Source organism: Notothenia coriiceps, unplaced genomic scaffold (assembly GCF_000735185.1).
Source record: "Notothenia coriiceps isolate Sejong01 unplaced genomic scaffold, NC01 NC01_scaffold00003102, whole genome shotgun sequence".
Taxonomy (NCBI): domain Eukaryota; kingdom Metazoa; phylum Chordata; class Actinopteri; order Perciformes; family Nototheniidae; genus Notothenia; species Notothenia coriiceps.
This window is the reverse complement of record NW_011335803.1, coordinates 92,540-105,975: the sequence shown is the minus strand read 5'-3', so window position 1 is coordinate 105,975 and position 13,436 is coordinate 92,540. Positions and strand designations below refer to the sequence as shown.

Here is a 13,436-nt window from a genome sequence, read left to right as displayed (position 1 = left end):
TCGGTCCTGCCGCAGTACTGTCGTACCAATAATGTACGTTCAAGAACGGCCTCTCGTGTATGATTGCTTAATTGTTTTTCTAGTAAGAACACAAATAGAACTTGAAAATGACCATGAAGGGTCCCATCTATAGCACTCCACAACTTTAACTCTAGAACTTATTCGACTGAACTGAGTATGGTTTGACCCTATGACACGTCTGGCAGTTTGTCAGTTTGAAATGCAAGTTATTATATTTTATTTTAAGGAGTGTTAATAACGTACTACATAGTCCTTCCCTTTCTCAATCACTCATTTATGTTTTTACTGACACACTCCTCTAGTCATTCACAGATATCTGACATAACACTACAATGTACTGCACAACATCATTGGAGATACGATTTTCTTTTAACACCTATGATATACATTTCTTTAATACCAATAATGACAATGTCAAGGGGTCACTCATGATTACAATATTTGCTCTTGCACCTCACTCTTCTTGCTGTTCCAGCTGACAACATCTCCTATAAAGGCGACACTGATCAGATTAAGACGGTGTTTCAGAATGACCAGGGGAAGAAGACCATTGATGTCTACTGGATAGCTGACGATGGGGGTGAGATTGGAGCAAAATATGTGCACTTGTTTAAATGTGTCAAAAGGCACTTATAAAATGATTGATAATGGATATACCGTAACATCTGTTTTTAGAAAAAGTTACAGTTATTTACTGTCATTAAGTACAAAAATGGTCAGTGGATACAAGGAGCAATCTTTGTGTCTGACACTGGACTGCAAACATGGCTATTATTTCTTATCTGCAGTATTTCTCCTTTTTTAAGGTCTGACTCTGCTAGTGCCCTACCTGCTCACCAGGAGGAAACGCTGGCATCGTAGTAAGGTCAGGGTCTTCATCGTGGGAGATGAACAAAACATGGAGGAAGGCCGCAACGAGTATGTTTTCTTTTTTTTACAGAATGATAGAATAATAACTAAACTTATTTCACAAGTGTTTGGTGAGCACATGATAACTCCCTACCCTGATGCATAGCACAACACCAAAAGAAAAAAAAGTGTTATGTGCTTTTTTCTACTTGAGCGACAAAAGAATGCATAATGCACCTATCTGAATTCAATGTCAAGACTTATTAGTCAAATAACTTTGAATTCTTGACCATTCACTTAATTGTTTTCCTCAACTTTTCCAAAGTGAGAACTTTGTAATGACCATGATATATTGATTCACCCACAAAAAATAAAACTCCATATGTTATGTGTATGTATTACGGTTTGGAATAGATTTCTTGATGATCAGAACGCATTAATATCTGTGGCAACTGTTGCATTTAACTTTTAATGTTGTCTCTTTCAGGATGATCGCTCTTCTGAAGAAGTTTCGTTTGGATATCCACGACGTTACAGTCATGACTGACAGCGAAAAGCGTCCAAACTCAAAGAAGTATGTCGGCAGAAACCTTTGCATTTGCTGTCCTACGCTTGTCAAAACGTGGAAAACTTAACCTGACAGAGGAAAGCTCACTCTTTAAAACTGGTTTTAATTAAACAGGCTTTTCATGTTTTTTTTTGTTTTATTCTTACTTCTTCCAAGCCTGAGTAGATTTGTGGACAGTGTTGCCCCCTTCATGCTACATGATGAACAGCAGGAAGGTGTCTCAACTCAAGAACAGAGAAAACGTGCCCCATGGAAAATATCAGAAAAAGAGTTTGAGGCCTTTAAACTTAAGGTTTGTGTGATAATAAAACTATTTCCAACATGTGCAACATAAAGCTGTCCTTTATGTTGTAATCTTTCAACATTGTGTACATTATATTCATGTTTATTCTATTTGTATTTGTATGAGTATACTATAGAAGCAATGAAGAAAGGAGAGTTCATATCCTTGATTGCACATACTTGGGCAATAAAGCAGAATTTGATTCTGAGTGGTGTCATCCGCTGCGATACACTGAAAAATAATTTTGTATCCCTTCAGACTGAGAGAAAAGTGAGGCTGAATGAAATTATCCGGAGGAATTCTCAACATGCTGCTCTTGTGCTCGTGTGAGTACAAAGTTAGATTATCACTTCATGTTATTAGAGATCATTCAAGCGGTAATGTATGCTGAATCATTAGGATTTCTCATGCTTTGAACGAAGGCCACACTTTAAATGACCATTTTCCGATCATATTACTTTTTGGGATATTTCGGAAAGGATTAGGTCCACGTGAGCATTTAAAAAAAAAAATCTGACATTTTAAGTGGGAGTGCAGAAAACATAGCTTATAAAGAAAAATAGCCCTCCAGTTACTCATCCAGTTTCAGGATGAAAAAAAAACTGTAATAAAAAATAATAATAAATAAATTAGTATATAAATACACAGTACATCAGTATATAAATACACAGTACATCAGTATATAGATACACAGTACATCAGTATATAAATACACAGTACATCAGTATATAAATGCATACACAAATATACAGTAGTTGAAACATGTATTCAGGCCTCTTTATCAGCATTAGGACATGATTCAGATAGGCGGGAAAGTATAGTTCTTTTTAGGTGTGCTGCAAACCATAGCGTGCTCTCATTTAATTGTTCCTCCTACGTCAAGTAAGAGCAGTCTTTGTTCTTGTTTTGCAGTTCTGATATGTTCATGCAAATGTGATGTTTTTTTCCAGGAGCCTTCCTGTGCCTCACAGCGACTGCCCCAGTGCTCTGTACATGGCCTGGCTGGATACTCTGACCTGTGGCCTCCACTGCCCCGTGGTGCTGATACGAGGAAACCAGCAGAACGTCATCACTTTTTACTGCCAATAAATTCTGTCTTACAAGGATGGAGACTTGATGTATCCTAATAAGCAAACATTGTGAAGAATGTACAGATTTAAAGTTATAATACGTAGCAATGGAAGATTCAAACCACACAGTTACTTGCATTCAAGATCCTCTTCAGGGTCATGCTAATGACAATGCATATTAGTCAACAGCTGACGATGAAAAAAAAGACAGAAAGAGTCTGACATAAGATAGTATGTTCATGTAAAAATTGTCAAATGGTATGCACACATTTCTTACAAAAGCATAAGTTGTGTTATTGATTAAACTGATAACACCTGGACTTGTCACTAGAAACCTGTCGCCAGCAAAACTATTGTTTTCCTATAGGCACCTTAACATTAGTCTGACAAGGCTTTTTTTAAGTGGCTGCGTCTGCAGCAATATATATCAATGAGATGGTAACTTTATGGAAGTTAATGTTTTTATAATGCGTATCTAGTCGTTCACCAAGGTTGTTCCTTTTTGTTACTTGTCGATGTACATAAACAACATTTGAAACAAACTGTTTAAAGGTTTAAGAAAATTCAATGAATATCAGAAATTATCTAAATACAATCACGCACATAAGATGTGTTCGAGATCCCTACAATATTATGTATGCATACTGTGTATATATATATATATATATATATATATTAATAATTGACCTGAAACACTATCCGTGTACCTAGATAAACAGCTAAATAAGTGTTTTTATCACCTTCTTTCTTGCAGAATTCAGGCAGCAGTTTCCAATCATTTCATATCAAGTACTCTTAAGGCTTTTTTAAGTGTCCCACAGGGGCCTATACTTGGTCCTCTTTGTATTGAGAAATTGTATTCTCAAAACTGTTGCTTATGCAAGATTATACATTTTTACCGATCTTGAACTTAAGTATAATCACCTTACTATATTGTTCAGTTTTTTTGTGTATAAAATGCCTGCATTTTATTTGAACATCCTAGTTGGATACATTGTATGCCATTAAGAACACTAAAAGGCTCCTACAATAAATCAAAAATGAGATTTAACGCCTTGCACTATTATCCCCGAACTACCATGTAGCAGTTTACCTCCATGTCTGTAGAAAATGTCCTCACTTCCTAATTTTACCATATCAGACACACAGCTATCTGCAACCCTACAATGCTATATATCACATTTTATAGATGCATACATTAAAAGAGATACTGATTCATCTGTGCTGAAAATTTAAACTAGTGAGTGTGTATTATCTGAGAATATTTAATGAATCTGGAGATTTGAATTATTTCATCAATTGAGATAAAGTTAATGAATTTTAGCAATAATTTCTCAGTGTATATGGACTTTTAATTGGAAAATAAATAGGAGAGAAAAGTTCATGTAGTGAATAACTAAAACGACCTAAACTGTAATTTAACTTGTCTCTTCTCAGCCATGTGATATAACACTTGATTGATGTTTCTGCTCGGTGCAGAGCCTAAGCATGATGTGCTCTACTGTTGAATTTATTTGTGCATAGACAAGATTTCAATGTTAAATGTTACTGGGAAAAAGTTAAAATACTTTTAAAACAAATTGTACATTAAACCCAATGACTTTCCAATTGCCTTGAGTTTAAGTTTTTTGTCGACAAATAAATGGACTCCAACTTGACTTTTCTTTTAGTTACATTTAGTTATTCAATCTTAACATTTTTTGCAGAGCTTTAAGGGTCTGGGTAAAACATTTTTCCCAAGTTTTGAATTGTAGCTACTCTGTCATCTATCTTAGGGTCAGTCCAATCGCAGGTTTGTTTTCCAAGGCATAAGAATATTGAGAAACAAGATAATGTTTTGCTATTTCTGAATGAAAATCTATGACTGAAATGAATGTAATGTTGACAGCCAGAATGTCTTATTATAGTTGTGTGACACATGGTAACAAGCGATATACTAAAGTACAAAACAAAACAATTTAGAATATAGAAATATAAATGTTATTACTAGTTGTTTTGGAATTACACCTTTTTTTTCTGCGTGTTAGATGGTCAAAAGGGAAGTGTGTTCAACTTTTTTCTTTCTGGTTACATCATGTATTATGATAGACCTCTTTGACATCTGAATTTCAATATTCAAATGTTTGCCCAAAGGTGGCTCAAAGAGAGCAGCGACCTCGTCGATATCTCAGTCTTCACCAGCACATCGAGAGAGACGGAGAGAATCAGCTCACAGGATGACTGAGGAGATGTGAGTGTGATTCTTTTCAGTCATTTTCATATCATGTTTATTGTGTTTGCAATATTTTCCTCAACATATATTTCACATATTCTAGTTATCAGATGGGAATTAGTCATAAATCTATCGATCATAAATCTATCGATTAGATTTATGATTCCAAAATTATAAAAGTAGGGTAGACATGTGGAGATTATCCGGCTGAACAAAACGTGATCCGTCTCTTAAATGTGTGTCAACCACAGACCTTATTTCGAGCTATTTTCCAAAATCCTATGGAGAAATTGCATTGCTTTTTTGTCGAAGGAACCGGAAGTGTCACAATCTTGGTGTTGTCACGGTGTTAGTGTTGTCTGTCTGGTAATGGGTTTTGTTTTGCTGTTCTGTTCTCCCTGTCTCTTGTTTTCCTCCTGTGTCTGATTGTCTCATTGTGTTCACCTGTTGCCCTTGTGTTTCTTAAACCTCCCCCAGCTGTTTCTCGTCCTGTGATTACCCCTCTCTGTATTTAGTCTTGTCTTTCCCTGTGTTCCCCTGTCGGTTCGTTGTTTGTCTTTCCTGTCTCCCTCCATGTCAGTCACGGTCAGTTTTGGTATAATATCTTCCTTGTGCTTCTATGTGTTTTATGCTATGTAATTTTCCATCAGCTTTTGGAATAAAGCTCGCCTTTTGTTTATAGACTTTTTACCTTTTTTGTAGTCTGCTTTTGGGTCCTACCTTTTCCGCGAACCTTAACAGGAAGAAGTTTACTTCCGGGTTTTAGGACGCGTCACTGCGGTTCTCTATGGATGAACCAAAGACCTGGCTTCAGGCTCAGAGCTACTGCAGAGAACATCACAATGACCTGGTCAGTGGAATCACACAGATCAGATCAGAAGAATTCAACGATCAGTATAGCTCTTCTGACTTGTGGATCGGCCTGTTCAGAGAGATCTGGAGTTGGTCAGATGAGAAGAATTTCTCTTTCAGACACTGGGATCCGGACTCATTGGAAGATGTAGCCTCAAAGACATGCACTATGACTACGTCAAATGGAAAATGGAGCTCCAACAATTGCATGGATGAAAAACCCTTCTACTGCTATGACGGTGAGTTTTGGAAAAGTCATTGAATGTTTTTTTGCTTCATGTTTTTTGTTAAATATTTATACATGTATGTTGAATATCCTTTTGTGGAGAAAATATGTATAATACACACACAATTACAGATCTGGATAATGTGTTTTATTCTTATTTAAAATTGTAAAAAAACATGAAACAGCAGTTTTAAATATCACTAAGCAATTTTGTTGTTTTTGTCCTTAAGACAGATCTTTTAAACCTGTCTTTCACATAAGGTGCCACATCATTTCTGGCCTTATTTTTCCTTGTCATTGGTTTTCATTGTATTGTTATCTCTTTAACTTAAGCAACTTTTTTTTTTAAATACATTCCTCATCATAATTATTCTATCTATATATATAATTTACACTGAGTACTGTACCTGTAAACCGGAGGAGAACGCTGGGCTCACAGGGGGGGGGCCAGGAGCTCCAACAAGCCGTTTAGGACAGAGAGTGAATACACATACTATACAGAGATGCTGTATGAGAAACCGACGTGATTTGGGAAAATTGCACAATGTAAATCTATTCTAGTAGACCTCAACAATGGAATTATGATCAGTAGAAATTACATGGGACCTTTAAGTAAAATGTTGAGGTACTTGTACTTTACTTGAGTATTTCCGTTTTATACAACGTTGTACTTCTACTCCGATGCATTTCAAAGGGAAATAATGTAACTTTACTCCACTGCATTTATTTAACAGCTTTAGCTACTTTAAACAAAATGCATCACTAAAACTAGTGGACTCTTTAAGAGTACTGAATTGAATTTCTTTTAAGTAAATCAGAACTTTGTTTGTCAACAACATTACATTTCTACTTGATGCAAAAATATCATCTAGAAATGTAATATATAATCATATAAAACACACACAAAGGCAATTTTTNCCCAACAAATATTAAGAAATACAATAAAAACAATGTTTTTCATAAATAATGTACCCCAGACTTATTTTATTATTCTCTATCTTGTGCCAAAGTAACTACAAATATAAAAGAAAAATAGTAACAAAGTAATTGACACAAACTCTGTTACTACTGTATATCAAACACCAATAATGGTATTTTAAGTTTGTTCATGCACCATGACATTAGGCATGGGCGGTTTTTAGGGGGGCCAACAGGTGCCAGTGCCCCTGTGACTCGGAGCTTGGTGTGATGGAAACTTCTGAAGTAATGGAGACACATTAGTTATCTGTCAACTATTGTTACACAGTATGATATCATTGATATAGCGTTAATAGTGACATATACTCACCATTGTAGCAGATACATTTAAGTCTACCAGAACAATGGTAATCGCTACTTATTTCTTTAGTCTGCGATTACCACACAGTTCTCAGGATCGTCACCTGCATTGTTCGGCTCAGTTGAATGTCATTCTGGCTTACATTCTGTATGATTGTGTTTTTTGTGGAAATTGTTAGCCTGTCGCTAACAATTAGGGGCCGGTGTGAGAGCCAATTTGTGTCATGTTTGGGAAAATATGATCCCGTTTCATTGAGATACGCCCATGATGGTAATGAATGTGTTGATGTTAGTGCTGTCAATTCATTAAAAAAAGCTAGAAAAATGGTTAATGTAATGTTTGTCTTTTGCCCACAGGACATACAAAAATAAGAGTTCACTTGTTGTTCTACTACAATTTTAACATATGAATCTAAGGACAGCTAGTTTGTTAAAAAACATTTTTTGCTGCTCTCTGGTGGATACACTTTGTATTTATCTGAATCACTAATACATCCAAAGCACATATTCCTGATCACATTCAAAAGTTTGGATCGCCTGCCACTAAAGCTTTATTTGGGCAGTAATACATTGCTTGGACCATTATGTCTATATTTTGTATTGGTCCTTTATGCTTTCAGGTCATAGAAGGTTGAGGGGTTATTTGTTTAACACGGAGAACAAAACTCTGTACAATCATTCAATCAGACTGGCTTGGTAAAGAGGGAAAGCACAACAGTTATATAATGTATTTAAAATCACAAAGCTTTGGTCGAAGAAACTGGAAGCTAGGCATTCAAATGTGTGCAGATTTGAAAAGGAACAGGTTCTTGTGTCAATGTCAAGCGAAAAATAACAATCTATGATAATTCAATTAATGTAAAATACTAAGTACTTTATTTCAGTGATGTAATTTAATAAGTAAGTTACTGAAACAAATTACCATCAAGTATCAAGAAATGAAATAAAAACTAAGTGTGGCTGCATAAATAATGTATTTATTATCCCAAACTTATTTGTATTCTTCTGTATCTTGGGCCAAATTAAAACCATAAAATAAAATGATATCAAAGTCATTGACACAAACTCTGTTACTTATTCAAACACCAATAATGATATTTTATGCTTTATTATGCGCAATGACTTTAAACAAAAGCATTTAAAATCTCTTTCTTCCTTCATTAAATGTGCCTCTCATTAAATTAGTGGCCCCATTGCGGCCCCTCCTAGTAAAATGTGTCTAGAACCACTTCTATTGTATTGGTTGTTGTATGTTATTGTCTCCGTTCTCCCCTAAGGAACCACTCTGGGACGTAAGACTAAACGTTATTTGAATGTGTGTGAATATTAATGTCTGCCTCTGTATGAGTAGGTGACAACGGGTGAATGCTGACTTGTTTATGTAAAACGCTTTGAGCGCTCATAAAACACTGGAAAAACCCCGTATCAAATGCAGTCTATTTAACAGGCTCCAGGGTCACTTACATTATTATTTTTTAATCAACAGAGGAATTTTTCTCAGAATATAAACCTCATATATTTACATAAAGGTAAGTTAAAAAAAAATCAAAGCAAAAAAAAAAATACAACTGAATAAATCATAAATACAGATATAAAAAGATTAATTAGCTGATTACAAAGCAATGACTCGGTTCATATTTCGCCATGGGTCGAAACAAACACACTCTGGACTGTAAAACAAATTAAAAAAGATACAATATTTGGGTTTAATTGGTTCAAAATGTATTCTCCCTGTTGTTAAACACCGTCGGGACATCAGCTTAGTATGAATTGTATTTCTGTAGTTATTTCCAAACTTTTCATCAGTGTAGCTTTCGGCATTTTTCAAACCATGTGTGTTGGACAGTCAGCTTTCCGTGTCCCATCTCTGGGTTTTCTCCATTACATTACTGTATGTAAATGTCCTGTCATAACTGATATGGACTTCTGCTTTGGATCAATGACCTTAATATTTTCTGTTGTAATATTCAAATGCTGGCAGTAAATTAGCGACATATTAAACGTCTATTGGGAGAAGTGTAAACCAGAACGACGCAGAGAGTGAAGCGAGGAGAGAAGAACCCAGCGTAAGCTTAACTCTGTTATGTCTCTTATTTTGATAGAGTTTATTGGTTCTTAGAGATATTTATTGTATGTTACATGTGTTTAACATTTTAAAAGGAGTACACATTATATTGTGAATGTATCTTTTTTTCTTCAGTATACTTTCTTATCATTTAATTCTCTATAACTTTCACGAAGGGTGGACACAGTTACAGAAACTCTTTATAATAAATGTTTAGGTTGCCATACCCTTGTGTGGCAGGAATTGACTGATTCACACTTGCGTATTGTAACTGGTTCCTCTCATTTTATATATCGCATGTGCATGATTATAATCATAACCGCAAACACCAGGACATCTGCTTTTATATAGATTATCTACATTTTCGTATACAACAGTTTTTCTTTGTGTATTTTACATGTGGTTTGCATATTTCTTTTCATCCCCTTCCTTATTAGACAACACTTTCCGAAGCAGTGTTTTTTATAACCTGGAAGAATTGTGTCACATCAGTTTCATCTAACAGAGCAACGATGCAGTGGAGTCTTTTTGTGCTCATTCTGATGGGTAAGTGGATCATCTGCTTACATTTTTCGTTCTAAAATCAATACCTTTCAATCTACATTTAAAGCCCCCATTTGAAATAAGATTTCTAATGCAGTATATATGTTTTTATTTGTTTCCCTCTGTTTTTAGGTCAGTGTTTCATCTTCAAATGTCACCTCTATGAGTACCACTTCATTCAAAAGGAAATGTCCTGGGATGAAGCCCGGAGTTATTGCAGAGAGCATTTCACTGACCTGGCCACAGTGTCTGACATGAGAGACGTGGAGAGACTGCGTAACTCTTCACAGACTACAGACGCCTGGATTGGGCTGCACAAACCATGGCGCTGGTCTCTGCCGGGGGTGGAGTACAACGAATCTGAGGCACTGTGGGATAATGGAGAGCCAAACGATCCTGAGAACTGTGTTAAGATGGATGAGAATGATGATCGCAAATGGGATGTTGAATCTTGCACTGAAGATAATAAATTCATCTGCTACAATGGTGAGAATATGTGGCTAATAATGGTGCTATGTGTAAACAGCAAATCATGCTGTCTAGTGGACACACACCTCTTCTTTATACAGTCAACTATAACCTACGTTTGCTCTATAATTTAAAACATGTATATGATATACTATTTATATGCATATATTGTACACATTGCCCATGTAAGTAACCGTATTTATCTCTGGTAAGTATTATTGTTTTCTTATTCTTGCTTGATTGCTAGTTTGCTTTTTCATTGCCTATTTGTGGTTCAAATTATATTGTAATTGAAGTGTTTAAAAAAAAAAAAAAAATTCTGGAGAGTGGTACAGCTACGTTGTGCAATCCTATATTGTAAGATGACAATTAAAGAAAAAAGGAAATAATACATTGTTGTGATTGACAACTTAAATGTTAATGTTTAAAAAGCAAACAAAACGATGAGGGGTAGCATGGGATTTGTACCTTTGTAATACAACACAAACTTTCATTGTGAAACATCAGAGGAATTATGCAAATGTTACTGATAATAGTTTCACCTGTTTTAAGTAGTAAAATATGACGACGAGGAGATCCTAAGAATGTGTAACGCTTAACTGTGTCTGTTTATTCTCACAGAAACAGGGCAACATAAATACTCTGTAATTGATGAATCAAAGAACTGGCTTCAGGCTCAGAGCTACTGCAGAGAAAAGCACACTGACCTGGTCAGTGGACTTGAACAGATCAGATCAGAAGAATTCACAACATTGATCGATCAGAGCTCTGACGAAGATCTGTGGATCGGCCTGTTCAGAGACACCTGGAGTTGGTCAGATGGGAAGAATTTCTCTTTCAGAAACTGGGATCCGGACTCATTGGAAGATGAAGGAAACAAGCATTGTGCTATGACTACTAAACCAAATGGAAAATGGAGCTCCGACATCTGCACAAATCAAAAACCCTTCTACTGCTATGACGGTGAGTTTTGCACAAGTATATCCCACAATATTACCGTAAATAGTTGTTTATGCATGCATGTTGAATTTTATTCTGTGTTGAATGTGATTGACTTTGATTGATTGATATTTCTTCATAACATTACACTTATGGAAACTGTCTCTGCTCTGTCAGGAATAAATACTAATAAATACTACATTTAAAAGAAACGTGACCAAAATATTTTGAGAACTGAAATATTGATTCGTCATGTCACAGATATCTGTTCACACAATATGAATGTTGTAATAGCAGGCTAAGTGTTTCATTTAATTCTACATTTAGGTTTTTTAATCATGTTAATGTTGGAGTTATGACATTGCTAGCTTTATGGTAAAAGGTCACTTAATCTGCTTCAGACATTCTTAAAGATATTTAACATGAGCACCAAACGTACAAGCAATGATTGGGATATCGAGCGCTGGACAATATTCATTTCATTTGATTTTCATTTCAAACTATATTTCGAACAGATTAAAAAATAACAAATGTGAAAAACAGAATACCGTATTGTTAAAATACAATATTTATCAATATTCATAATAATATTTAGATATTCAACAAAAATTTTCATATTAATAATAATAAATCATATGTGTCCGAAAGGGAGCAGGAGGAAGCAAATGCTTATTAATTCACACCCCTTACTTACTGCTGATCAATGATTATCCTTTAAATCATTTCTGCAAGTTATTCCTTCTTACATATTTACATTTATAGATACATTTACAATAATGTATCATCTTCAATCACCTTTCTTCATTCTCATAGTTTTCCAAAAAAGTGTTTCTGTACATCCTTTTAAACTGAATTATATTTGAGGTTTGTTTTCTGCTCCAAACCATTCCATAAAATCACCCCACAGATTGTTATGCACATACTTTCCCGAGTTCTTCTGACCTTGAGTTGTTTAAAAAGTAGATTTCCTCTCAAATTATACCCACCCTCTCTGTCTATGAACAATGTTTGTAATATTGAAGCACAGGGATCTAAATAATTGAATAAACACCAACAAAGCCCCCTTTGTTTACTTAAATGTCTTCAATTAATGCCAGACAAAGTGATCCTGATCAAAGAGAAGAAGACTTGGGATGAGGCCTTGGATTACTGCAGAGAGAACTACCATGACCTGGTCTCCATCACTGACAGTCACCAGCAGAAATTGGTCGAAAAGAAAGCCAAGATGGCCGACACTGAGTTCGTCTGGCTGGGAATGCGCTACACCTGCACTCTGGATCTGTGGTTCTGGGTCAGTGATCGTCTGGTCTGCTATGACAACTGGGCCCAAGAAGAGAAGATTGAGGGTTGTGACAGGGCCACAGCCATGAAGAGAGATGGGAAGTGGTATGAAAGGAGAGAAGGGGAATCTCTTAATTTTATCTGCGCATTATAGTAGGCCTACATTTTTTAAACCCACCGGTGTATTTATATAGGCTTACTCTACACTGACTGTTCTCTGGGTTTTTTAATGGCACAATGACAGGTAAATAAATCACAATCTGAAGATGGTAGAACATCATTTATGAAGGTATCACTTAATGCAGATTAGTCATTGAGAAATTCCGGGGACATGATTTATTTTCAGTTCCTTCCTTTATAATAGCCGGGGTGAGATAACTACAGACAGCCTTGGTGCTCATTGTTTATTCAATATAGAATATTGTCATATTTCCTTTCAAAGTGTGTTTTTATTTTTATTTCTTAAGGTATTTGTTGTATCCCATTGGTAGAGTTCAAGAGATAATTAACCTATTCTGCTTTGCTATAATAAACATTTCATATACTCACTTTATCACATGTTTTTAATTTCCAAGATGTAATTCAAATTGGGCAATAATGGTTGAAATTATGTAAAATCATGATTATAATATGTTTTTATTTTATGTAAACAATTGATTTTTTTTCTTCTGACATTTAATAAACTGTTAACCATGGACTGGGCTTGTGGTTCTTGCAATGTAGGCCCTATGGCAAACACACACAATACACACACACACTTCAGATTTCAAGATAGGATTTA

General features: G+C 35.3%; 2 protein-coding genes across 2 annotated transcripts in view; both read left to right on the top strand.

Annotated features, from left to right (window-relative positions):
- Positions 1-2,810, top strand: part of LOC104941085 (solute carrier family 12 member 3-like) — a 3,528-nt gene extending 718 nt beyond the window's left edge. Inside the window, exons 2-7 of the mRNA XM_010766127.1 lie at positions 497-601; positions 828-939; positions 1,358-1,444; positions 1,595-1,730; positions 1,980-2,047; positions 2,672-2,810. Coding sequence (XP_010764429.1) covers positions 497-601; positions 828-939; positions 1,358-1,444; positions 1,595-1,730; positions 1,980-2,047; positions 2,672-2,810 — 647 coding nt within the window. The remainder of the gene's footprint in view (positions 1-496; positions 602-827; positions 940-1,357; positions 1,445-1,594; positions 1,731-1,979; positions 2,048-2,671) is intronic.
- Positions 2,811-9,901: 7,091 nt separating this feature from the next.
- Positions 9,902-13,044, top strand: LOC104941079 (C-type mannose receptor 2-like). The gene is made up of 4 exons (XM_010766120.1): positions 9,902-9,970; positions 10,100-10,453; positions 11,057-11,398; positions 12,472-13,044. The coding sequence occupies exons 1-4, from the start codon at positions 9,937-9,939 to the stop codon at positions 12,807-12,809; spliced, it is 1,068 nt and encodes a 355-aa protein (XP_010764422.1). The 5' UTR covers positions 9,902-9,936; the 3' UTR covers positions 12,810-13,044.
- Positions 13,045-13,436: the final 392 nt, after the last annotated feature.

Coding starts and splice junctions, on each gene's coding strand:
- LOC104941079 (XM_010766120.1), top strand. CDS start 9,937: ATGCAGTGGAGTCTTTTTGTGCTCATTCTGATGG. Junction 9,971..10,099: donor TTTTGTGCTCATTCTGATGG/GTAAGTGGATCA, acceptor CTCTGTTTTTAG/GTCAGTGTTTCATCTTCAAA. Junction 10,454..11,056: donor TAAATTCATCTGCTACAATG/GTGAGAATATGT, acceptor TTATTCTCACAG/AAACAGGGCAACATAAATAC.